The sequence below is a fragment of the Aulonocara stuartgranti genome (assembly GCF_965226115.1).
Source record: "Aulonocara stuartgranti genome assembly, chromosome: 14".
NCBI classification, from domain to species: domain Eukaryota; kingdom Metazoa; phylum Chordata; class Actinopteri; order Cichliformes; family Cichlidae; genus Aulonocara; species Aulonocara stuartgranti.
The window spans coordinates 37,324,558-37,350,121 of record NC_138950.1 but is presented as its reverse complement, the minus strand read 5'-3'; the positions used below and the strand labels follow the sequence as shown (position 1 = coordinate 37,350,121).

The 25,564-nt window shown below is 42.3% G+C and overlaps 1 protein-coding gene across 1 annotated transcript in view; it reads right to left on the bottom strand.

Annotated features, from left to right (window-relative positions):
* Positions 1 to 25,564, bottom strand: part of sez6b (seizure related 6 homolog b) — a 234,341-nt gene that overhangs the window by 16,604 nt on the left and 192,173 nt on the right. The window contains exons 5-9 of the mRNA XM_082502120.1: positions 22,510 to 22,695; positions 19,615 to 19,783; positions 10,237 to 10,403; positions 7,380 to 7,574; positions 6,665 to 6,803 (exon numbers count right to left, since the gene is read on the bottom strand). Coding sequence (XP_082358246.1) covers positions 6,665 to 6,803; positions 7,380 to 7,574; positions 10,237 to 10,403; positions 19,615 to 19,783; positions 22,510 to 22,695 — 856 coding nt within the window. The remainder of the gene's footprint in view (positions 1 to 6,664; positions 6,804 to 7,379; positions 7,575 to 10,236; positions 10,404 to 19,614; positions 19,784 to 22,509; positions 22,696 to 25,564) is intronic.

Sequence of the window (25,564 nt, the reverse complement as noted above, 5' to 3'; positions counted from 1 at the left end):
TTATAACCTCTGGCCAGACTTATCAGGACGTCCTTGGGTTTTGTATCATTTGGGGATTTGAAATCTTGGTACATTTAAGTTTAAAGATTTATATAAACTTTACCATTATGCTAGTGTTCTAGTTTTGATTTGGTATTTGTTGAATGTTTGGTTCCTTTATTCTTATGACTCTCAGACAGTTTTATCTCTGCTGATATTGAGTTTTCAGTTCACTTTACGATTAACTTTCTGGTTATTATAGTTGAATTTCAGGTTTGCAATCCTTAGTTTTGGTTCAAGACGCCACTGTTACTAATGATGGTTTTTAGTTCCCTCAGCATTTTCCTACATGTTTCTCCCTCTGTCTCGTTTCTGTGTTCTGCGGTCTGACATTGGATGTGTTAGTATTCATCTCTGCATCTGTTCTCTTGTTTATTCCATGACTTTGTTTCCATGATGTTTCAGTTCTGTGTTTGTCTTTGATTATTTCTGTGTCCATCTATCTTATCTCTAATAAGTCCACTGTTATATTCCAGTCTTCCCTGTATTCATTGTCAAAATGTCTTTTATGCTCCCTCTGTTTATACTCCTGTGTGTTTTTATTCCTCAGGCGTAAAAGGCTGATGCAGTATTGTCATCACCCTGCCAGATGGGCAGGCAGGTGGTTTGGAAACCAACATTGGGAAATATGATAACTCATTGGCTAGGTTTTCACTCAGGACAGTCCAGTTCTTGCTCCTCACCATTGTCAGAGGATTTTGATATTTAATTTAGATTGTTAAGCCACCTAACACTGACTCCTCATACATAGGTGCCTTTTTTATGCTGAATGAACTCATGGAATTAGTTAAGCCTTTTGCTTTTTAGCTGAATCAACAAAAATGCTGAAGATAACAGTTTGACAGACAGAAAATTGTATCTTTGCAACACAAACGTGACTCCCAAACTTTTCGTATTCACACAAACTCAGACTGATGTGCCCTTAAAAAGAACTGAAGACAGTGTGTAGGACAAAAGAAGTGGCAGGCCTAAAACACTACTTTTACCAGTTGGCAGGTGAGGAGCTTCATCACAGCACTGTCTTAGATAAAAGGAGAGACATCACTTTACTTTGCTACGTTTTTTTATGCCTATTTTTCACTTTGACGCTTGTCCTGACAGAACACCGCTGACTCCTGCTTACCTCAAAAATATTATTAAATTTGCAGATAACACAACACTTGTGGAGCTCATCTCACATGGTAATGAGACCGCCTACAGAGGGAAGTGCATAAACTGGTTGAGTGGTGCGATTTCAACAACCTGACACTAAACATCAGAAAAACAGAAGAGCTCATTACACACGCCAGGTGTGTCAATAGGGGGAGCTCCTGCCACTGAAAATCGAAGAAGTGGGGAGGGTGTCCAGCTTTAAATTGTTATCAGTAAAAAAATATTATAGATATATATTTACATATATGTCTTAACTTGAATCATATTTCCTACATCTGGTATTTTTCTTTACTTTTATTGCAAAGTTTTGCTTTAAATGTATTGTGCACCACATTTACGTTTTCAGGGGAAAAATTACACTAAATTGATTGAATTAATCTTCAGGAGTTAAGCTATTTAAGTCTATTTTTATTCCATCATATGTTGTTTTTAATCATTTTAAATTCTTATGGTATTTTTTATTTCTTAAGATGACTTTTTTTTAATACATAAAGGGTGTGAAAAAGTGTTTGCCTCCTTCCTGATTTCCTATTTTCTTTGTATTATTGTCACACTTTAATATTTTAGAGGATCAAAGAAGTTTAGATATTAGACAAAGATAACACACGTAAACGGAAAATGCAGTTTGTTTATTGAAGGTGTTTATTATTGGGGGGGAAAAAACCCACATGGCCCTTTGTGAAAAAGTGATTGCTCGCTAAACCCAATAAATGGTTGGGTCAATGTTTTCCAGAGCTATTCACACACCTGTTCTGAATCAAGAAAACACTTTAGTAGGACCTGCCTGACAAAGTGGAGTAGACCAAAAGATCGTCAAAAGACAAACATCATGCTGCTATCCAAGGAAATTCAGGAACAAATGAGAAAAAAAGTAATTGAGATCTCTCAGTCTGGAACAGGTTATACAGCCATTTCTTAAGCACCCCAGCGAACAACCAGCCATGATCCACAAATGGCAAAAACATGGAATAAAACAACATCCAACATCTTTGTTCATTATTTAAATTTGTTTGATGATCTTAAACATTGAACTGTAACAAAAATACAAAACAATAAGAAATCAGGAAGGGGGCAAACACTTTTGCACACCACTGTTCATTAAAAAAAATTATTAAGCACGTCTGCAATGCAGCTTTCGTTCATTCAAGAGAGACAACACATTTCATTAAAAGTCACATGTAAAAACAAGAAAAGATATCCTATTCTATTCTACACCCAGCTGTCCTTCTGTATTTCTGATGAAGCCTCTTTTTTTCATAGTATCATGTTGTAAACAATAATATTATTAAGATCTTTCATCAGAGACTGTATACAATATCTTTTATTAGCACACCAGTGGCTCCAATGAACTGGGCCTGGTGCTCTCTTAACTGGGTGACGATTGGGGGAGCTGTCACTCAAGAAGTGCTCCAGCTTTGTTCTTGGGTGTAGCTAGTGGCCATTCTACATGTGCATTGTGCTCCAATACAACTGAGCTGTTTTCAGCCCCACTTTTTCAGTAGATCAGTTGAATGAGTCTCTAGCAAACACTAACACGGTAACACTAACACTAGCAAATGAACTGATCTTTGGGGTCTAATGCATTGAACAGTATAAATTGCACAGGGTGACTATACCCTAAAGACTCTCACTTTGGAGAACACTTTGAAATTATGAAGAAAGACAGAAGTGTAATTTTCTGTTATTAAACTAAAACCATTCTTTTAAAAATATTTTATTCTCATAGCTTGTGTCTTATCCATGTGTATACAAACAGATAAGTAAAAGCTGCAGAGAACAGTGGTTTGAAATTATTTTTAGCAACTTTGTATCCAACCAGCCAGTATTTTAAGTGAAAACTAATGTTTGCTAGTTACGGATGTTTGATTTAGAGTCTGTAGAGTGGTTAGAAAAAATGTAATGGTATTCCAGTCCTCCAATGCCCTCCTGCCATTTTTTTAATCTCTTGCTCTCTACCTTAGCTCTTTGTGTGTGTGTGTGTATGGTGTGCACGTATATGAGTTAACCACACTATACCTTACAGGGGAAGGCTCCTCCTGGGATCTCTGCCCTCGTCCCGTGCATACGAAACGTGTCTGTCTGTGTGAAAAGTGAGGATTTTTGCCTTTTCCTGCATTTTGTCAGCTCAGTGCAATATTTGCCTTAAATAAAAGTGAACTAAAATTCTTACAGAGAGTCAGACTGACCCAACATATCAAGGATCATTACTGTTGATGAGAGCTGATTCTCTATCATATCGAGACCTTCTCTCCACTCCGTTACATATTCCATTTGTACGGGGTGGAGAGATAGTGCCTCACTCACAGAACCAAGGTTACAATGTAACCGTACGGTCTCTGGCTATGACACAGATATCACAAAGCTGTCTTGAATAGAAGACTCCATGGTGTCACATTTGGTTACAAGCGTGTGCTTGCAACCATGTGTGCTCATTCACATGGTAGTCATTTTGAATTTGTCCCCTCAAGTCAAACTGTTTAATACAGTTCTGCTGTAACATCCTGAGACATCAACTTGAACTCTGGTTCAAGTTTTTTTTCTCCAACCAAACCAAACCAACACATTGATTGTATTGGTGGGAAGAGCACACACACACACACACACACACACACACACACACACACACACACACACACACACACACACACACACACACACACACACAGGTGCCTCCCTGCTGCTAAATTAAATTCTAATTGAAGTGTTGCTCTTTGACACTGTAGAGTACTGGGCTAGTGGACAACTGGGAGCAAGGATGGACAAGGAGACAACCTTATAGTGTAGAATAGTTAGAATCACGCCTAATTGTACAAGAAGCTTTAATGTAGGACATCATTATCAAACACAGGCTGATAATCATATAAAGATAAGTCATCACTCGGCATCAAACACTGATGAGATAAAGTTTCAACAGTTTTAAGTTCCCCTACAGAAAGAGAGGACAAGAGTCTGTGTGATATTATTCATTTTACTTCCTTCAGTTCTCTTTAATGACACTTGTACTTCCTCCTCTTTCATTTGAAAGCCATCCATGAAACTCATTTATTGATAATATCTCCCCCTCCATCAGAAAGATGGAGCTGGTGATATGTATATGTACACATATGCACAGGTGCGCAATGTGAGGAACCAATACCCAGGGACCATGTTAAAGGCCTCATTTATCTCTGTACACCAGAGATAAGCTTAGGGAGAACAACTGCTATTGATAAACCTGATATAAATGCTCAGGCACCTGCTGGCATGTGCTCAGATGGGGGAGAGTTGTGCTAGATTAGATGTTAGTTCCATGGATTTGGTTAAATCCCATGGCCATTCTCTGGAAATCTGGACCACAGTATGTGCTGACACCTTTAGTTTGAGCTACAGATTTTTCACAGATTATTCCCGTTCACTGACACTGACACATGTAACAATGTGCCTGAGAAAGTCTAAATCCCCAATTATCATCCCAGAAGTGACAACATACAGTAGAAACCACAGTGATGATTCTTCAGGAAAGCGGGGGAGCAACAGGGGTTTTCACAGCTATCTGCTTATGACATTTACTTCATTCTAGTAACATTCAATCTGTTGTGACGATATTTCTTATTGTAGCATCCAACAATTGAACAAAGTAAATTTAAAATAGCTGATGTTGCATTTAATGTCATATGTTTTAATCCTGCCACCTTTCCTGAGAGAATATTAAAGGATCATGTGGAGTTTTTGACCATTAACAGTGTTAAAACAATGATTTTTATCAATTAGGAGAAAGCTTTAAACTGGTATTGGATTATGAATTAGAGAACCAGATCAGTGAAGAATCAAGCTTTTAATTTCAACAGCAGTAATAAATCAAATCAGAATCATCAGAATGATGATCTCACATGTAGCTAAAATAGCAGAAGTGAGTAACTACATTGGGTCATTCGGTGCCTTTCTGACTTTATACTATGTCCAGACTTTAGACCAGATTGTAATATGCCAGACAGCTAAACCAAGGGTTAGGGGAACAGAAGAAGCCCGTGTCATATTATGGAGAACACGTGTTTCAGGTCCATGCTTTATAGTAACTTTATTCTTAAAACACAGATTTGGCTGCCAGGGAAGTTTTACTTTTACATCACCTGCTCAGCAGCAATAATTACTGATGTTTGCAAACTCCCTCTCAAAATCCAGAAGAAGCCATTAATCAGTATTTCTCAAAGTACAACACAGGTGGTGCTCAGAGAGAGAGAGAAAAGCGGAGCTTAAGATGCATCCGATGCAAATGAGCCCCCCTTAATTTGCTTGCAAATGGCAAATGATTTTCTATGGCTGACTGACTTATCAGGCCCTGACAAAGCAGGGTGTGCTGTTCTGTGTCTTCACCTTGGCACCACAATCTCAGGAAACAAACACTCTCATGCTGTACACTTGCACCCTGTACTCCACACATTTATTTATTTATTGTCATTGTCAAGAACAATGAAATTGCGTTTGGGGCTTCCATACAACCCCAAAAAAAGAAGAAAATAATAAATACCTCTTAAAACCCAAGTGTACATATTTAACCCAGTGTGACTCCAAAGACAATCCTTAGCAATAATGTTCGTAGAAATTCAAAGACCTGAGAAACATGACAAAATACAACAATGCAACCCATTCAATATTATTGTACTGTGAGATATGATATCAGATATGATAGTTATCTATTTAAGAAAGAGGGGGGGGGGGGGGCAGGAGGGGGAAGAGAATAAAGATATGATGCACCAATGCAGACCAGTTCATTGCTATTAAGAAGTTGGATATGGTTATTGTCCGTGAGAGGGGGGCAGAGAGTTCAGGAGCCTCACAGCCTGTGGATACAGGCTGTTGGCCAGTCTGGATGTTCTGGCCTGTATAGACCTGTACCTTCTCCCTGAGGGCAGCAGATAGAAGATATTAATAAAGTTCTATCTTATCTTATCTTAGATGGAAAAGGTGGCGCGCAGGGTGATGTTGGTCCCGCAGGATACTGTGCACCCTCCTCAGACAGCGAGTGGGGAAGATATTACTGATCTCTGGCAGACTTGTTCCAATAATTCTGCCAGCTTCTTTCACCACCCGCTGGAGTGCTTGCTGATCGGCCTTGGTGCAGCCATTACAAGAGTGCAGGGTTGGGGATTGGGGGAGGGCTCCTAAACAAATCCCTGATATAATTAGTTTTCTCCACTGCACCTAATTAACCTTTGTCTGTGTGCCATTTACACATCTCATTCACAAGCTGAGCATTCGTTCATTAGCTGCCTGTTGTGTTTTTAATGTGTTTTACTAGTCATGGTGAGGTAGCGCTTTGTTAGTGTCATACTGTTTCTGTGGATGTGTTTGAAGCCTGGGACTGCTGTATGTATCAGCAAAGGAGATAAAGCAAGTTTTGTGATGATTAGATGCTGCTTTAGTAATGTGGTTTTATGCTCATCAAAGGCCAACGGAGTGAAATAGATTGAACATGTGGAAGATGGATACGTACACTTGAATATCTAGCATGATCCTCTTGTCCTCCTCAACGTGGATTCCCCAGATACAGTCCTGGCCTTTATCATAGGATTCAGGCCAGTTGGGAGAGAGCACCACACCAGCTGAGTCTGTGATCTCACCACTGCACACAGCTGGAACACAAACACACAAAAAAAAACATGTTTACAGTTTAAATCTCTAAGTCATCATCAGAGATCGCTCTGTCCCTTTTATTTTGGGGTGTGTAACAAGCAAATTGGATGCGTGATCTCACTAAATATAGAAACAGAACAAAGAATTTTGTAATACAAACAATTAAAGAAATGAAGTCTGCTGTCAGTTTTGTATTGCTGAGAGTCAGTGTTTAATTATCTGTCATCCTGGGGCCAAAGATGTCAGTGAGCCCCCCGAGACTCATTCTTATATAGTGCTTTTTACAACATGCCACATTCACTATGTTTTAAGTGCTTACTAGCTAACATTCAGACACATTCATATCTTGCCCAGGGATATTTGGCACGCAGACTGGGGGAGCCAGGGATCAAACCACCAACCTTCCGATCAGTAGATGATCTGCTCTACCTCTGAGTTCAATCCTAAGTGTTAAGATGGGTGTATCAAGGGGAAAGTGACTCAAAATGGACAAAATTGTTGCAAAAATGTAGAAGATGACAAGAAAGAAGCACAAGTAATCCAAAGATGCATGTCAATAAATCAGGCATACAAACCTCTGCAAGCAGGCTCAGTCTCATTCCACTGTGGATTGTTAGGATCCATGCACTCAATGGTGACAGATCCCTGTTCCAGAGTATACCCCGGGTCACAGGCAAACTCCACCACAGCTCCTACTGACCAGGTGTTGTCAGTGCTGGTCATGTTACCGTACTTCACAAAGGGTTCATAGCAGTGACCCGCTGAAAAAGCTAGAGAGATGGAAGTAATGTTACAAAAATAGTTGTAGGAAGGAGTTAGAATCCATCCATCTATTCGCTTCCGCTTATCCTTTTCAGGGTCGCAGGGGATGCTGGAGCCTATCCCAGCAGTCATAGGGCGAGAGGAGGGGTACACCCTTGACATGTCTGTGCGGTACACCCTTGACAGGTCGCCAGTCTGTCACAGGGCTAACACACAGAGACAGACAACCATTCACACTCACATTCACACCTATGGGCAATTTGGATTAATCAATTAACCTATCCCCACAAGCTGCATGTCTTTGGACTGTGGGAGGAAGCCGCAGTACCCGGAGGGAACCCACGCAAACACGGGGAGAAGATGAAAACTCCACACAGAAAGACCCTGGCCTGATGGTGGAATTGAACTCAGGACCTTCTTGCTGTGCGGCAACAGTGCTAACCACTGTTCCACCGTGCTGGAGTTAGAAGCTCTATTAATAAATAATAAACAATTGTTTATATTTGCCCTTATATATATATGTTCAAAATCCATCTTTTAGAGTGTGCATGTGTCAACCAGCACACAGCCTGTTTCAGTTGCTGCTTTTTCTCTTTAGTTTAACTTTTTTCTTACTAATTTTCTTACTTTTTTCTTACTAATTTGTTTGTCCTTTACTCTTCACTCAGATGAGTGTTCATCTGTATTAATAGCTTTCTTTTCTACATCATTTTCCTAGGGATTATTAAAATATTCTGATTCTGAGATCAAATGTATTTTGTTTATATTTTCTTAAAAATGTGATTTTGTTAAAATCATATTGCATCTTTCACTAGATTTATTTCAAGGTCTCTTTTTTCAAGTGAAACACAGAAAAGAAAACATTAGTTAACAGATAGTCAAGCTTCATAACAAAAAATTTTTAAAGACTGATGCAAAATAGTGAAAAATATTATATTTAGTTCAGTAAAGCTATGAACCATATTTTAAATTTTACCTTCATCTATGTATTCTGTGGTAACTTGTAGGTTTTGACCCGTGTCTTAAATCAGCCAAACAAACAAACAAAAAAAAACAACCAGTTGTTTGTCAACCAATTGTTTGTTAAATCTTTTTGGGCTTCCTTAGCCATTAAAAGATTGGTTTTAATATTGCATGCTCAGTGAATAACTCAGCCAGCAGAAACCCAAAAATGAAGAAGAGAAGCCATCATAGGACAGGCCCCTGCATGGTATGTACCACCGGCAAATAGAGGAAGTGACTGACATCCAAAAATCCTACTGATGGCTGGACAAAGCTGGACTGAAAGACAGCACAGAAGCACTAATCAGGGCAGCACAGGAACAAGATCTAAGTACAAGATCCATAGAGGCAATGGCCTACCACACCAGGCAAGACCCCAGGTTCAGGCTGTGTAAAGATGCCCTGAGATAATCCAGCACAAAACAGCAGGGTCCAAGATGCTTAGCAGGCAGGATATACGTGGAACACCGTAGCCAAGCGGCCGGCATAGTATACAGAAACATCTGTGCTGAACACCCCTTGGAAGTCCCGAGGTCAAAATGGGACCTTGGGTGGTTGAGAATGACTGGGCTAAGATCCTGTGGGACTTCCAGATACAGATGGACAAACTGGTGATGGCTAACCAACATAACAACATCGCTAACGTACAGTACATAGTAGTGGTAGACAAGCAGTAGAAGATGGCCGTAGTGACAGATGTAGCAATGACCAGTGACAACAACATCAGGAAGAAGGAACATGAGAAGCTGGAGAAGTACCAAGGGTTGAGGGAAAAACTTGAGAAGATGTGGAGGGTGAAGGTAAGAATGGTCCCAGTGGTAATCTGAGCACTTTGTGCAGTAACACCCAAGCTAGGCGAGTGGCTCCAGCAGATCTCAGGAACAACATCCGAGATCTCTGTCCAAAAGAGCGCAGTCCTAGATTAAAGGTCTGTCAGGCAGTAGTTCCCCATTCACTCAGATTCCATGGCGGCCAAAATAAAAACAACAAAAGTGGACTGATATTTTGGTTTATTGTGGGTTTAGATTAAATTAAGTTAATTAGGGCAATAGTGAGTGTGGATTTCTTTAAATTGCCACTTTGTTGTGTTTCCAGATTTTAATCACAACATTTTTTAGTTTAATTTAATGTTATTAATATGATATTAAATGGAAACATCCATCCATTCGCTTTTCAGGGTCGCGGGGGGCGCTGGAGCCTATCCCAGCTGTCATAGGGCGAGAGGCGGGGTACACCCTGGATAGGTCGCCAATCTGTCGCCGGGCTAACACAGGGACAGACAACCATTTGCACTCACATTCACTCACGCATTCACACATATGGGCAATTTAGATTGATCAATTAACCTATCCCCACTAACTGCATGTCTTTGGACTGTGGGAGGAAGCCGGAATACCCGGGGAGAACCCACGCAAACATGGGGAGAACATGCAAACTCTACACAGAAAGACCCCGGCCTGATGGTGGAATTGAACTCACAACATTCTTGCTGTGCGGCAACAGTGCTAACCACTGGTCACCGTAAATGGAAACAATAATTATAAATAATAAGAAGAAGAAATTACCACATTAGTACATTCTTGTTTCTTCATTGTTACCCTACTATTACCACTTTATTATCAGGCTGTAATAGAAAGTGCTATCCAACTCATCATGCATAATTCTTACCTTGATACCTAATGGCTATGCCAGTCGATGTTCCTGTGGCATCTGTAGTAAGCTCAATGAAGAGCTGCCTAGATGTGCTAAGGAGCCCTTCATTAGGCAAATACTCCACCTCATAGGAATCATACAGTACGGCTGCATTTATGCTGTTGCCATTCTTGATCAGGAGCCTGAAAGACAGTGAACAAAATTTTATTTACAGGGTATCTTATTTAACAGAATGGAACTTTTTGACTCCTACTGGCTGTTCTTTATCTGTTTGCATCCTTGCCTACAATTGAGTATAAAATACTGATTAACGTAACATATTTGAATGATCTATTTAGGCTACTTTGTAAATTAAAAGAAAATATCAATTTGCATGTTTAAACATATGTACAGCAAATTATAAACAGATATTTACAGCATTTTTCTTTTCAATTTGCCTTTGTACACCTCCAGTTGTTTAAATCAAACATTGACTTTTCTTTTATTTCAGAGGGTTTAAGAACAATATTGCATTTTCATACATACTCCCTATTTTCAGACACTCAAAAGTAATTTAGAAGAACTAACATAAAAAAAATCATTTATAGTCAGCGACTGGCTGAAGTGTAGAACTCACAGACGTCACTGGACTGCAGGAGAAAGTTTGAGTCCCTGGAACTAGCAGAAAGCCCCAGTAGAATCAAGCCCTGAACCTTCTTGTTAAGTGGCAGCAGTGTTAATCACTAAATAACAGTGTCACCAGTGTTGGGGAGTAACGGAATACATGTACCGGTGTTACGTGTTTAAAATACAAAATATGAGTAACTGTATTCCGTTACAGTTACCATTTAAAAAGGTGGTATTCAGAATACAGTTACTTTGTTGAAATAAAGGGATTACACGACGGTCTTTTCCTGTTTCATATGTTAGGCTGTCCCCTCTCTATTTTTGGTAATTCCACGCTGGTGGAAACCCAAGCAAAACACGCATTAAGAGGCTCTAATGTCTGGGTCTCAATCTCGCGGCCCATGTCACCTCTACTTGCAGCCCGCAAAACGACGTGAAGAAATATTTTTTAAAATTATTCAAATTTTTTTTAAATATGAAGGCAATAAGCAGAGTATTACAGGCATAGCCCTAAAGAATGTAGCCTCATGGGCAGTGTAGCCCAGTTGTAAGTAAGCTATTAAGACTCGACTGTACACTGTGTTCCTGTTTTCCTCTGAAACAATAAGCTCCGTTGGAGCAGCCTTTCAACGCCTCTCTCTGTCTCTCACTAGCAAAGTTGACCCAGACAACAAAGTAAAGCCAGTTTTTGGCTACGAGCCCGACACGGAACCCGCCAGAGGTCCCTTTACTACGGGTTCGGAGCTGCGGACCTGTTTTATATACGCGCGGAATAGTTTTCTATACGAGATCGCTGCAAAAAGTGCAGCCTTACCTAATGTCCACCCTACTGTTACTCATTTTATATTAAGATTTAAAAATCTAGTTGGTGTTGGTATGATGAGTGACCTTCAGTAATAGCAACAAATCACACAGCAATAGTACATTCATGTAGTTGTAAAAAGCATGATAATGTATTAAGTCATCCAAAGTATTCAGAATACGTTACTCTCATTGAGTAACGTAACGGAATATAATAATGGATTGGATTTATATAGCGCTTTCCAAGGCACCCAAAGCGCTTTACAATGCCACTATTCATTCACTCTCGCATTCACACACTGGTGGAGGCAAGCTACGGTTGTAGCCACAGCTGCCCTGAGGCAGACTGACAGAAGGGAGGCTGCCATGTCGCGCCATCGGCCCCTCTGGCCATATGCTACAAAATACAGGGTGGGCCATTTATATGGATACACTGTAATAAAATGGGAATGGTTGGTGATATTAAAGTCCTGTTTGTGGCACATTAGTATATGTGAGGGGCAAACTCCTCAAGATGGGTGGTGACCATGGTGGCCATTTAGAAGTCGGCCATCTTGGATACAACTTTTGTTTTTTCAATAGGAAGAGGGCCATGTGACACATCAAACTTATTGGTAATGTCACAAGAAAAACAATGGTGTGCTTGGTTCCAACGTAACTTTATTCTTTCATGAGTTATTTACAAGTTTCTCTTTGTTCACAGCCATTGACATGTCGAAGAGGTTAACACGTGAGGAGCGGATCGAAATTGTGTTGATATCTGGTGAACGCAGTAACCGGGTCATTGCAGCAGATTTCAATGCAAGACCCCCTACAAGACCACCCATCTCCCATGCTACAGTTAGCAAACTGCTTGCTAAGTTTCGTGAAACTGGTTCAGTGTTGGATTTGCCAAAATGTGGACGCAAGAAAACTGTCACTAATGAAGAAACATCAGTGGCTGTCCTAGCTTCATTCAGCAAGAGCCCACAGCGTAGCACTTGCCGCAGAGAGAGTGGAGAGTGGCATTAGTCGAACATCCCTTCGGCGGATATTAGCTACTCACAAATGGCACCCTTACAAACTCCAGCTACTGCAGCATCTCAACGAGGATGACCCAGATCGGCCACAGAATTTGCAGAATGGGCAAAACAAAAATTGGAACAGGACCCTCAGTTCACGCAGAAGATTTTGTTCAGCGATGAGGCAAACTTTTATGTGAATGGTGAAGTTAACGAACAAAACCGCCGCTATTGGTCTGACACTAACCCACATTGGATGGATCCCTCCAAGACTGTTGGACCAACAAAAGTGATGGTTTGGTGTGGTATATGGGGCACAACGATAGTGGGTCCATTCTTCATCAATGGAAACCTCAAGGCCACTGGATATTTGAAATTGCTACATGATGATGTGTTTCCCTCTTTATGCACTGAAGCTGGCACGTGCCCTGAGTTTTTTCCAGCAAGATGGTGCACCACCGCATTATGGGTGCCAGGTCCGAGCATTCCTAGATGAACAGTTTCCTGGAAAGTGGATTGGTCGTCATGGGCCAGTTGAATGGCCCCCAAGGTCTCCCGATCTGACCCCCTTAGACTTTTATCTTTGGGGTCATCTGAAGGCAATTGTCTATGGTGTGAAGATACGAGATGTGCAGCTCCTGAAACTACGGATACTGGATGCCTGTGCTGGCATTTCTCCTGCGGTGTTGCTATCAGTGTGTGAAGAGTGGGAGAAGAGGGTTGCATTGACAATCCAACACAGTGGGCTGCACATTGAACACATTTTATAAGTGGTCAGAAACTTGTAAATAACTCATGAAAGAATAAAGTTACGTTGAAACCAAGCACACCATTGTTGTTCTTGTGACATTACCAATAAGTTTGATGTGTCACATGGCCCTCTTCCTATTGGAAAAACAAGTTGTATCCAAGATGGCCGACTTCTAAATGGCCACCATGGTCATTCACCACCCATCTTGAGGAGTTTGCCCCTCACATAAACTAATGTGCCACAAACAGGACTTTAATATCACCAACCATTCCCATGTTATTACGGTGTATCCATATAAATGGCCCACCCTGTACATTTTGGGGCATGTAATCTGTAATCTGTAGTGGAATACATTTTAAAAGTAACCTTCCCAACACTGTGTGTCACCCAATCATTAATTACCATGTATGAAGGCATATACACACATAGAACACACACACAGATTTGATGTTGATGCACGTCACAGCCCTCCACCAGCAGCAATCTTGTGGTTGTCTTATTCTTCTCAGTTAAAAGAAAAAGGTTTATCATAGCACTAAAGTGTTAAATAAAATCAATAAACTATTATAAAATATGTGTATATTTATGTTTTTTCTTAATGTTCCTGTTGGTTACTTCATAATGTAATGGGTTAGAGATGTGCCTAATAAACAAATAATATCCAGTTCAGTCTCAGGAGGAGACGCCCTTTGCGTTGTGTCAGGAAGAGCATCCAGTGTTCAAAACATGGGTAAGGGAGCAGTTGAAAATAACTTTTTATTTTTATTGTTTCTATTCACATAGACTCATATTCATACTCATATTCTCTAGATGGGTAAAAACCCTAAAAACACTGGCTATAGTTTTTCATGCCATTACCTATAAATCATGCAACATTTTGAGTGTTAATGCATTCATAACAATTTTTCTTGCCTTCCAGATAACAACTGCCTGTGATTTCTTGCTATAACAAAAGTAAATCAGCAAACTCTACATTTGTAATCTGTTAAATAGAATATCAAGGGAGCATTTTGAGTACATTGATTAGCTAACGTCTAAAAACCTATAAACAAGAAAGAACGGTTAATTAAGACTGATTAATTAACTGAAGTCATTTTCTGTCAGTATATAATATCTGTGGGCTTGTGTACTGTAGTATCAATGATAAATCACCAATATTTGTCATTTTCCATTGGTTTATTGGAAAAAGTGAGTACATAGCTACATGGGATACATCATAGCAAGTTTCATGAAGTGCAGCTGAACACTATGAAATAGTGAGTAAATGGTCTTAAATGACAGATCTTAGATTTTTTTTTTTGTTGAATAAACACTAGTATTTATATACTTAGGTTATATAATAACTAACTAGTTAAATAAATAATAAACTAGAGGGTTATATGATAGAGCATCTATCAATCGGCGGATCAATCAGTGGCTCCTCCAGCCCATGAGGGAAAGTATTCTTGGGCAAGATACTGAATTGCGAGTTGTCCCTCCATGTGACTGTGTGAATTGATGTTAGTTTTAAAAAGGGTGGGGGTGGGGGTGCGCTGTATGAATGTGTGTGTGATCGTGTGAATGAGACCAGTAGAACACACTTTGTTCAATCAAACTGAGTAGAAAGGTGCTATACAGTATACTGGAAGTACCAGTCTATTTCTGGCCTTTTAAAAGCCAACAAACCTTGGTGCATTAAATGAACACCTTTTGCACATTTGTCAGTTAACCTTTCCAAATCACCACTTCACCTAAATCTTTTCCTTTTGTTTCTAGAGCTGTCCAGATATCCCTTCGTATCTGTGAGGTCTCCATCTGTAGCATGAGTATAAGAGCAGCCTGGAGCCACTATTGTCTGGCAGACAGAATGGATTACTCAGCTAATTTCTCCCCCATGGTTACTCTATTCACTGGCCCTTAATTGCAGCCCCATGCTGCTAAAATGACATTCAGCTGTCACCGGTATGCGCTACACTGACATCCTGATGTTATTCTGTGGAGTCTTCAGGGACAAAGCAGAAGGTACAAAGATAAGAGGCCTCATGATTGAACATAAGTTAAGGACTGTGCTGAAGTAAAGAGGAAAGTAGTACATCAAAGTTAACAGGGTGTGAGCCATGAGACAGTTACACCAGCCAGCAAATAGCTCATATTTTCTAACAATCTGAAGTGTTTAAGGAGCTTGAAAAGAAAAGCGTCTGGACTTCTTTAAGTTGCTTGAAGACGTTTCACCTCTCATCCGAGAAGCTTCTTCAGGTCAGAAGAAGCTTCAGGTCAGAACTGAACTCTTCAGCATAAGCCCTTCAAGCTTACATGTGCTGCAGATATGATGAGGCAGAGGCGGAAAATGGGTGGGGGTGCTCTGGATAGAGGATTTTGTCATGTAATTTACCTTAATTGGACGGCCAAACATATTAAAACCCAACTATAACACTTCTCACCATTGCCAATATTAACATAACTAAAAAGGGTATGCACAACAGTCCTCCAGACATGGGCATGTGTGGTACCAGGGAGGATTGAACGATCTTAATGTCGTACGACCAAATACATGTTTGGGGTAACTACCCAGTATTGGTTGAGTACACATGCTTCTTTCTGAACTTCTAAAAGTTTGATTTAAGGGGGCAGGATGTTTGTTTAAGAGGATGTTTTTACGATACCAGTTTACTAGCTACTACCCTGTCGTTGCTGGTGCGTTGCAGGCATTTTTCAAGTCACCCCATGCACAATACATGTACATCCCAACTGTAACCTGAGTCTCACATTTGAACAGATTAGTAATTACAATTACTAATCCTCCTTGAATCGCTACCTTATCGTGGTGGAGGGGTTTGTGTGTCACAGGGATCCCAGGGGCTATGTTGTCTGGGGGCTTTTGCCCCCTGGTAGGGTCTCCCATGGCAAATTGGCCCTGGGTGAGGGACCAGACAAAGAGCGATTCATAAGACCCTTATGAAAAGGACACCGAGGGAACAGTTTACCCTGCCCGGGATAGGGTTACCGGGGCCTCGCCCTGGAGCCAGGCCCGGGGAGGGTGCCCGAGGGCGAGCATCTGGTGGCCGGGCCTTAGTCCATGGGGCCCGGCCGGGCACAGCCCGAAGAGGAGACATGGGCCCATCCTCCCGCAGGCCCACCACCCGCAGGAGGCGCCATAGGGGTCGGGTGCATTGTGTGCCGGGTGGCGGCCAGGAGCGGAGGCCCTGGCGGACTGACCCCCGGCTGCCAAGACTGGCAATAGGGACATGGAATGTCACCTCTCTGGTGGGGAAGGAGCCTGAGTTAGTGCGTGAGGTTGAGAGGTACCGGCTAGATATAGTCGGGCTCACCTCTACACATGGCTTGGGCTCTGGAACCAGTCTCCTGGAGAGGGGCTGGACTCTGTCTCAGTCTGGAGTTGCCCTTGGTGAGAGGCGGCGGGCTGGGGTGGGTATCCTAATATCCCCTCGGCTTGCTGCCGGTACGTTGGGGTTTTTCCCGGTGGACGAGAGGGTTTGTTCCCTGCGCCTTAGGGTCGGGGAACGGGTCCTGACTGTCATCTGGCAGTTCAGAGTACCCAGCCTTCTTAGAGTCCCTGGGGGGGGGGGTGCTGGAGGGTGCTCCACCTGGAGACTCTGTTGTCCTGCTGGGAGACTTCAATGCTCACGTGGGTAACGACAGCGAGACCTGGAGGGGCGTGATTGGGAGGAACGGCCTCCCTGATCTGAACCCGAGCGGTGCTCTGTTATTGGACTTCTGTGCTAATCACAGTTTGGCCATAACGAACACCCTGTTCGAACATAAGAGTGTCCATAAGTGCACGTAGCACCAGGACGCTCTAGGCCGTAGGTCGATGATCGATTTTGTAATCGTATCAGCAGACCTGCGACCATATGTTCTGGACACTCGGGTAAAGAGAGGGGCTGAGCTGTCAACTGATCACCACCTGGTGGTGAGTTGGATCAGGTGGCGGGGGAAGACGCTGGACAGACCTGGTACACCTAAACGCGTAGTGAGGGTGTGCTGGGAACGTCTAGCAGAGGCCCCAGTCCGCGAGATCTTCAACGCACACCTCCGGCAGAGCTTCAACAGCATTCCGAGGGAGACTGGGGACATTGAGTCCGAATGGACCATGTTCAGCGTCTCCATTGCCGAAGCTGCTGCATTGAGCTGCGGCCGCAAGGTGGTTGGTGCCTGCCGTGGTGGTAATCCCCGAACCAAATGGACACCAGAGGTGAAGGAAGCCACTAGGCTGAAGAAGGAGTCCTATCGGGCTTGGTTAGCCTGTGGGACTCCGGAGGCAGCCGACAGGTATCGACAGGCCAAGCGGAATGCGGCTCGGGCAGTGGCTGAAGCAAAAACTCGGGTGTGGGAGGAGTTCGGAGAGGCCATGGAAAAAGACTTTCGGACTGCCTCGAAGAGATTCTGGCAAACCGTCAGACGTCTCAGGAGGGGAAAGCGGTGCTCTACCTGCACTGTGTATAGTGCTGGCGGAGTGCTGCTGACGTCGACTGAGAAAATTGTCAGGCGGTGGAAGGAATACTTCGAGGACCTCCTTAATCCCACTGACACGTCTTCCGAGGAGGAAGCAGAGTCTGGGGATGAGGGGAATGACCCGCCAATTTCCGGGGGCGGGGTCACTGAGACAGTTAAACAACTCCTTGGTGGCAGAGCCCCTGGTGTTGATGAGGTCCGCCCTGAGTTCCTGAAGGCTCTGGACGTTGTAGGGCTGTCCTGGTTGACACGCCTCTGCAATGTTGCGTGGAGATCAGGGGCAGTACCTGTGGACTGGCAGACCGGGGTGGTGGTCCCCATCTTTAAGAAAGGGGACCGGAGGGTGTGTTCCAACTACAGGGGGATCACACTCCTCAGCCTCCCTGGGAAAGTCTATGCCAGGGTGCTGGAAAGGAGAGTTCGTCCGTTAGTCGAACCTCGGATACAGGAGGAACAATGCGGTTTTCGTCCTGGTCGCGGAACACTGGACCAGCTCTTTATCCTCTCCAGGATACTTGAGGGTGCATGGGAGTTTGCCCAACCAGTCTACATGTGTTTTGTGGACTTGGAGAAGGCATTCGACCGTGTCCCTCGGGGTGTCCTGTGGGAGGTGTTGCGGGAATATGGGGTGTCTGGCCCATTGCTACGGGCCATTCGATCCCTATACAACCGTTGCAAGAGCTTGGTTCGCATTGCCGGCAATAAGTCGGACTCGTTCCCGGTGGGTGATGGGCTCCGCCAGGGCTGCCCTTTGTCTCCGGTTCTGTTCATAATTTTTATGGACAGGATTTCTAGGCGCAGCCAAGTGGCGGAGGGCTTTCGCTTTGGTGGCCTCAGAATCTCATCTCTGATTTTTGCAGATGATGTGGTTCTGTTGGCTTCATCGGGTGAGGGCCTCCAGCTCGCACTGGAACGGTTCGCAGCCGAGTGTGAAGCAGCGGGAATGAGGATCAGCACCTCCAAATCTGAGGCCATGGTTCTCAGCCGGAAAAGGGTGGAGTGCCCACTCCGGGTCGGGGATGAGTTCCTGCCCCAAGTGGAGGAGATCAAGTATCTCGGGGTCTTGTTCGCGAGTGATGGGAGAAGGGAGCCGGAGATCGACAGACGGATTGGGGCTGCAGCTGCAGTAATGCGGACGCTGCACCGGTCCGTCGTGGTGAAGAGGGAGCTGAGTGTAAAAGCGAAGCTCTCAATTTACCGGTCGATCTACGTCCCTACCCTCACCTATGGCCACGAGCTGTGGTTAGTGACCGAAAGAACGAGATCGCGGATACAAGCGGCAGAAATGAGCTTCCTCCGAAGGGTGGCTGGCCTCTCCCTTAGAGATAGGGTGAGAAGTTCGGCCATCCGGGAGGGGCTCAGAGTAGAGCAGCTGCTGCTCCACATCGAAAGGAGCCAGCTGAGGTGGTTCGGGCATCTGACAAGGATGCCCCCTGGGCGCCTCCTGGGTGAGGTGTTCCAGGCATGTCCCACCGGGAGGAGGCCCGGGGCAGACCCAGGACACGCTGGAGAGATTATATCTCTCGGCTGGCCTGGGAACGCCTTGGTATTCCCCCGGATAAGCTGGAGGAGGTGGCTGGGGAGAGGGAGGTCTGGGCCTCTTTGCTTAGGCTGCTTTGTTGCATTAGGTGATACTCATTGGGTGTCTTTCATTCTAAGACTGTGTAAGACTGGAAACTTGAAAATTGTGCACATAGGAGCTTTAGAGTAATTGTTTTTGAAATGATCAATTTGTTAAAGGAAAGAGTTTTCAGTTTACAACAATCTCAAATCATAGCTTACCGATCATCATCCTCAGCCAGTGCTACCTTCTCAAAGTGGATGTGGAGCCTCTGGCCCTCAGGGGCCTCCAGCAGCCAGTGGCAGGTTAGGTTGTTGCTGTAGTTGCTCGGAAAACCAGGAGAGACAATCCGACCAACTGTGATGTTCCTCACCAAACCTCCACAGGCAGCTGAAAAACAAGAAGGAATGGAAGTGAACATCAAATTAAACTGTGGTGGATTTCACATTATGTAGTGAATCTCAGTCAAATTTACTCGTACTGACATCATCTCATTCTCTATTACCCTAACTTAATAACCAAACTCAAACTGGTGACCATGAAAAAAAAAACAAGAACCAGCCAAATAAGACTGCTTTTAGTATTTGAAAGCATTCAGACATTTGCCAACATCAAAATTTATTATAGCAAAAATTATTTATATTTCCCTTAATTTTAACATTATAAATTGTAAACTTGTAAAGCATAAATTTGATCCATCTACTGCATAATTTGATTATCATCATTAGTATCACACCACTGCTGCTCTGCTGTCAAGTGCTGTTACAATAATTTTAGTAAGTCAACACTTCCTGATACTGTTAGTTGTTATCAAGTAGCTAGTGTAGTACTGTTTGTACTATATTATGAAATTTCCGTTGCAGAAAAATAATGTGAATGTCTGGATGAAATAAAGCCTTTTGGGTTGTGCTAACAGCAGCCAAAGAAGAAACAATGCAAACTGGAGGTGACTACATAAAGAATACAACTGTCTAAATACACTTGTACATTTTACAATGCACAAGAAATGTAAGAAATGTGAATAGCATCAATTATTATTATGTAAAATAATTCTGTAGGAAAACCATTTAATTGCTGTCTGTCTGAGTAATTCACACTGTCAGTAGTTTTCAATTAAAACTACCTTCTACCAAGAAATGAACCTATCAACAGTAGATACACGACTTGATACAACTGCATGTAGGTGAGAAAATAGCTTTTGTTAATATTCAAGCTGTAATCAAGAATTTAGATCGTCAAGCTGTTCCTAAGACCGTGCTGTTCTGTCCTTCCTGAAATCTGCTGGCAAGACTCGCCCAGTTTGGAGGTCACAGGCCTGAGTGTTCTGATTACCATGGAGACCACTGATGCCTTTACCTTCCACATCTTTTCCAGTTACCTCTCAGCCCTTCTCAAGCTTCATGTGTCCTTTCTTCCTGATGTTGCTATCAGTTACTATTTCCACATCTATCACCAGAGATGGGCAGTAACGCGTTACTGATTACTTTTTTCAAGTAACGAGTAAAGTAAGGGATTACTATTGCAAAAACGGTAATTAGATTACCGTTACTTTCCCGTAGGAACGCTGCGTTACTGCGTTACTAAAACCATGATTTTTTGCGAGAATGTCTCATGACAGTGACGTAAGCAGGTGCGCTGTTAGTGACAACAGCTGTGTGCAGATCAACAATGGATCACATATCGAATGTGGGAGAGAGTACGAGCGTGCAGCGTTTAAAGCGTGGAAGTACTGACCTTACTTTGAGTTTGATTCCATAAAAAGTGACAAAAACATTAGCGTCCATCGTGCGTGGGAAGAAAACTTCTTTTTACAGTGACAAAACCTAAACTTCCAAGCAAGCACCAAGTGCGCAAGGACATAATGGGAAACTCACAGAGAAACTCGCGGATTCTTCCACTGACCGCGGCACACCTGCACCAGCGTAAACCTCCGCCTACCCCACTCCTGCTTTACAGGTGAAAATAGACCGCTAGTCTTTGACTTTATTTATTTTCTGCTGTGTTTTACTTGCATCTATTTGAAAGACTGAGTGTAAACACAAAAAATATTTTATTTTATGTGCTGGAATGTGCAGAAAATAGATTTAAATGTTAAACTAATTTATTCAAGTCAGAGACTGTTGCATATAATTAAATTTTTGCTTGATGCATAAAGTTAAAAGATCAAAACTGATAAAACAAGTTTAAAAAAAGAGACTTTTCCATTTGATTACATTTTGTATGATGGATTATGCAGAAAAAGTAGAATTGGGCTGAAAGATCTATGGCTTTATCACCTATTCAGGTTGTAAATCGTGTTTTTAAAAAGTAACTAAGTAACTAAGTAATTAATTACTTTTGAAAATAAGTAATCACTAAAGTAACGGGATTACTTTTTTGGGGAAGTAATCAGTAATTAGTTACTGATTACTTTTTTTAAGTAACTTGATCAACACTTTCTATCACAACCTCTTCTTCTGCTTGTCCACCACTCGGTGTATCCCATTTTGACCCTGGAACTTCCAGGCCATAGATGGCATGTATGTATGTTCCTGTATGCTATCCCACCCACTCGAAACGCATATGCAATACTTCTATTAATTACTTTCTCTGACTAACTTAGACTGAGACTTGGGGCGATCGTGGCTCAAAGAGTTGGCAGCTTGTCTTGTAACCGGAAGGTTGCCGGTTCGAGCCCCGGCTCGGACAGTCTCGGTCGTTGTGTTCTTGGGCAAGACACTTCACCTACCGCCTACTGGTGATGACCAGAGGGGCCGATGGTGCGATATGGCAGCCTCGCCTCTGTCAGTCTGTCCCAGGGCAGCTGTGGCTACAACTGTAGCTGCCTCCACCAGTGTGTGAATGAATGAATGAATGAATGAATAGTGGAATTGTAAAGCGCTTTGAGGGGTCCCGAAAAGCACTATATAAATGCATTATTATTATTGATACAATTAAATGTAAATAGAATGCATAAAAACAATAATTTTGCACTTTTGTTAATGTGTAAATGCTATGAAATACTTATAAAAAAAACCTTTGTAACTAAAATATTGCCTGTATAATTAATTAGGTTATGTGTATAATTTCCGTCTTCAGCTGTGGCTAGTCGAAGAGTTTCGTCTGGGAAACGTTACCTAGGCACTTTGGTTCCTTCCCACTCCAGTAGGGTGTGCTAGAATTGCGGCAGGTCAACACAGAGGAACCTTGCAGCTTGTAGCCCGTCAAACAGGAGAAGAAAGCCTGCCCTCCAGAGTGGAGACTGCTCACTGATACATCACCATAGAGAGGCTGCTTGGGGAAGACACAGCTCAACATGAAGGCTGGAGAGAAAGAGGTGAAAGAGTCAGGGAAGCAGAGAGACAGCGGAAAATACACAAAAGGAGACTGAAATTAAGGTGTAAAATGTGAAATTTCAGCAAGACATGACATTTAGTTTCAGAAATTTAGACTAGTGTTTCCTGACAGTGGTGCAAGCATTATAAAAGAATCTGCTCCAAAGCCACCATTAATCTCTAACCTATAACACATAACCCACTTAACACCTTTCAAAACGTTTTCACACCCTCAGTTATATGGTCTTGGTTTTGTTTGTTTTTTTGTCTCTGCAATAATACAGATAAAACCACAAATATTAGACAACCCCTATCAGCAAGCACTTGAGCAAATGTGGGAGGGAAAAACTCCCTTTAAACAGGAAGAAATTTCGGGCAAAATCAGCCTCAGGGAGGAGCAGCCATCTGGGCTAGGGCGAGGGGAGGGAGAGAGGTCAGGAGACATGTTGTGGAGGCGAGCCAGAGATTAATAATAACTCATAATTAAATGCAGAGATGGATAAACACATGGTGAGTGACAAGGGGTGAGAGAAGGAGAAATGCTGAGCATATCATGGGAAGCCCCCAACACACTACGTTTACTGCAGCATAACTAAGAGGGGATTCATGGTCACCTGATCGAGTCCTAACTTTAAGTTTTGTCAGAAAGGAAAGTTTTAAGTCTAATCTTAAAAGTTCAGAGAGAGTCAGTCTCCCAAATCGAAGCAGGATCTGGTTCCACAGAAGAGAGGCCTGAAAGCTGAAGCCTCTCCCACATGTTCTACATTTAATTACTCTAAGTAACCCAGCAGTCTGAGAGCGAAGTGCTCTATTTGGGTTTTTTGTGTCTATGAGGTCTTTATAATAAGATGGGGCCTGATAATTCAAATAATTGTATATAAGGATATGGGAGAATGTTTGTTTGAGAGGATGTTTTTGGGAGAATCTGCTCTCTCTTGCTACAGCATTTTGGTAAATGGCCTGCATTCGTATAGCACTTTACTTATTTATTTTGGATGAACTGAAGGCTTTTCCGGAAGCTTTTAGGGCAACCAGACAATAATGAATTATAATAATCCAGACTAGAAATAGTGAATGAATGAACTAGTTTTTCAGCATCACTCTGAGACAGGATATTTTTAATTTTAGAGATGTTGCACAAATGCAAGAAAGTAGTTTTCCATATTTGTTTAATATGCACACTGAAGGACATGTCCTAGTCAGTCGCTGGAGGCCAAGGTAATGCAGTCCAGAGTGATTATCTGGTTAGACGTCATATTTCTAATATTTTTAGGGCCAAGTATGATTAACTCAGTTTTATCTGAATTTAGAAGCTGAAAATTTGAGGTCATCATGAAAAGAGAAAGGTGGCTATCATCTACACAGTGGCGATACTGCATAGGGGAAGCATAAAGAAGAATCCCCATTAACATGACAGATGTCATTCAAACCATGCGGAGCAGTACCTTTAATACCTACGACATGCTGTAATCTTCCTAATAAAAGTTTACGGTCAACATTGATGAATGCTGAGGTCAAGAAGGACAAGCACTGCGACGAGTCCACTGTCAGCGGCCACAAGAAGATAAGAAAAACAATAAGCAAACTTACACTAATGTGAGGCAAATGTCCAGATATCTGACTAACAACTGAGAATTGTTTTTAAAGTGGGTGTTTTGGTTAAGCTGCTACATTTTCTCAAACACTTCTTTAAGCAATATACAATCAGATTTGTTTATAGCAGCAGCATTCTCTTACTGAAACCCCATAATAACTCATTTGCATTTCAGTTAGCTTGCTGACTGAAATTCTTGAACTATGTTCAAATATTCACATTATACTTGTCTGCATAGATTCTCATGCTGTAAAAAAGTTGCGAAAAGCTGATGAAAGCTGATTTTGTGCAAGTAAAAAGAGAAGAAAAACCCCACTGGCGCTAACTTCCTATCTTTTCAATTATTCCACTGGTATAAACAGAGGTAAATAAACCCGAAATAGTACAAAACAATGAAACACTACAGTGCCGTATCCTCCTGTGACTCCCACCCACTAGAACCTTGTGCTGGCATTTACATTAATTTCTACAAAGAACTATCACATCATTGCAAAATGCTCGGAAACATGTCCAGAGTGCCTCTCAGGTGACCAGTGAACTAACAAGTTTCTTTATAGCCCACTGACTTGTCTTCCTACAGCCTCCTGGAATTCATCCAAACATATAAATAATATACTACTGCTAAAGATTCTGATCCATCTTACTGTAATTGTGCTAGTTTTATTGTTACCCCTCGATGGCATAGAGTAGCTCTGTTATTGATTCTGTCTGTTGAGAGCAGCACTGTGCCTCAGGTGAGGAAATATGTAGGGAGATTAAATAGGCCAATAAATGACAACCTATAACCCCAGCTGCTTCTAGTACTCTGTTAGTGCAGAGGGATGTTGCCCAGCTCTATAGTGGCTCACAAAAATAGAAATGAGTGCTGCATTGGTCTTTATAGTATTTCTTGTTTGAGCTAAAACGCAGCTGCTTAAGTCGTGTCCTCTCACTCCCTGAGCTGGTCATTAGCATGGTCAGCTGTAGCTGTTAAAACCTAGGCCAACCAAAAAACTAAAGAACTGAAAGGCTCGTGGGAGATGAGAAAAGAGATAAAGGAGCCATCATGGTAGCACTGTGGCATCATAACACTGGTGTTAGCAGGGAGCTTTCACAGAGACAAATTGTCCCCGAGGCTGCTATGTGCTACATCATTTTGCTGTGTCTTTCCAGAATTTATGGCCATTTATCATGTTTTGACTTTAATGAAACTTTACTGATATGCTCAGCTTTTATTTTTCTTTCATGTAAAATGTAGCAGATCTACATGGGGATGAATGGTAA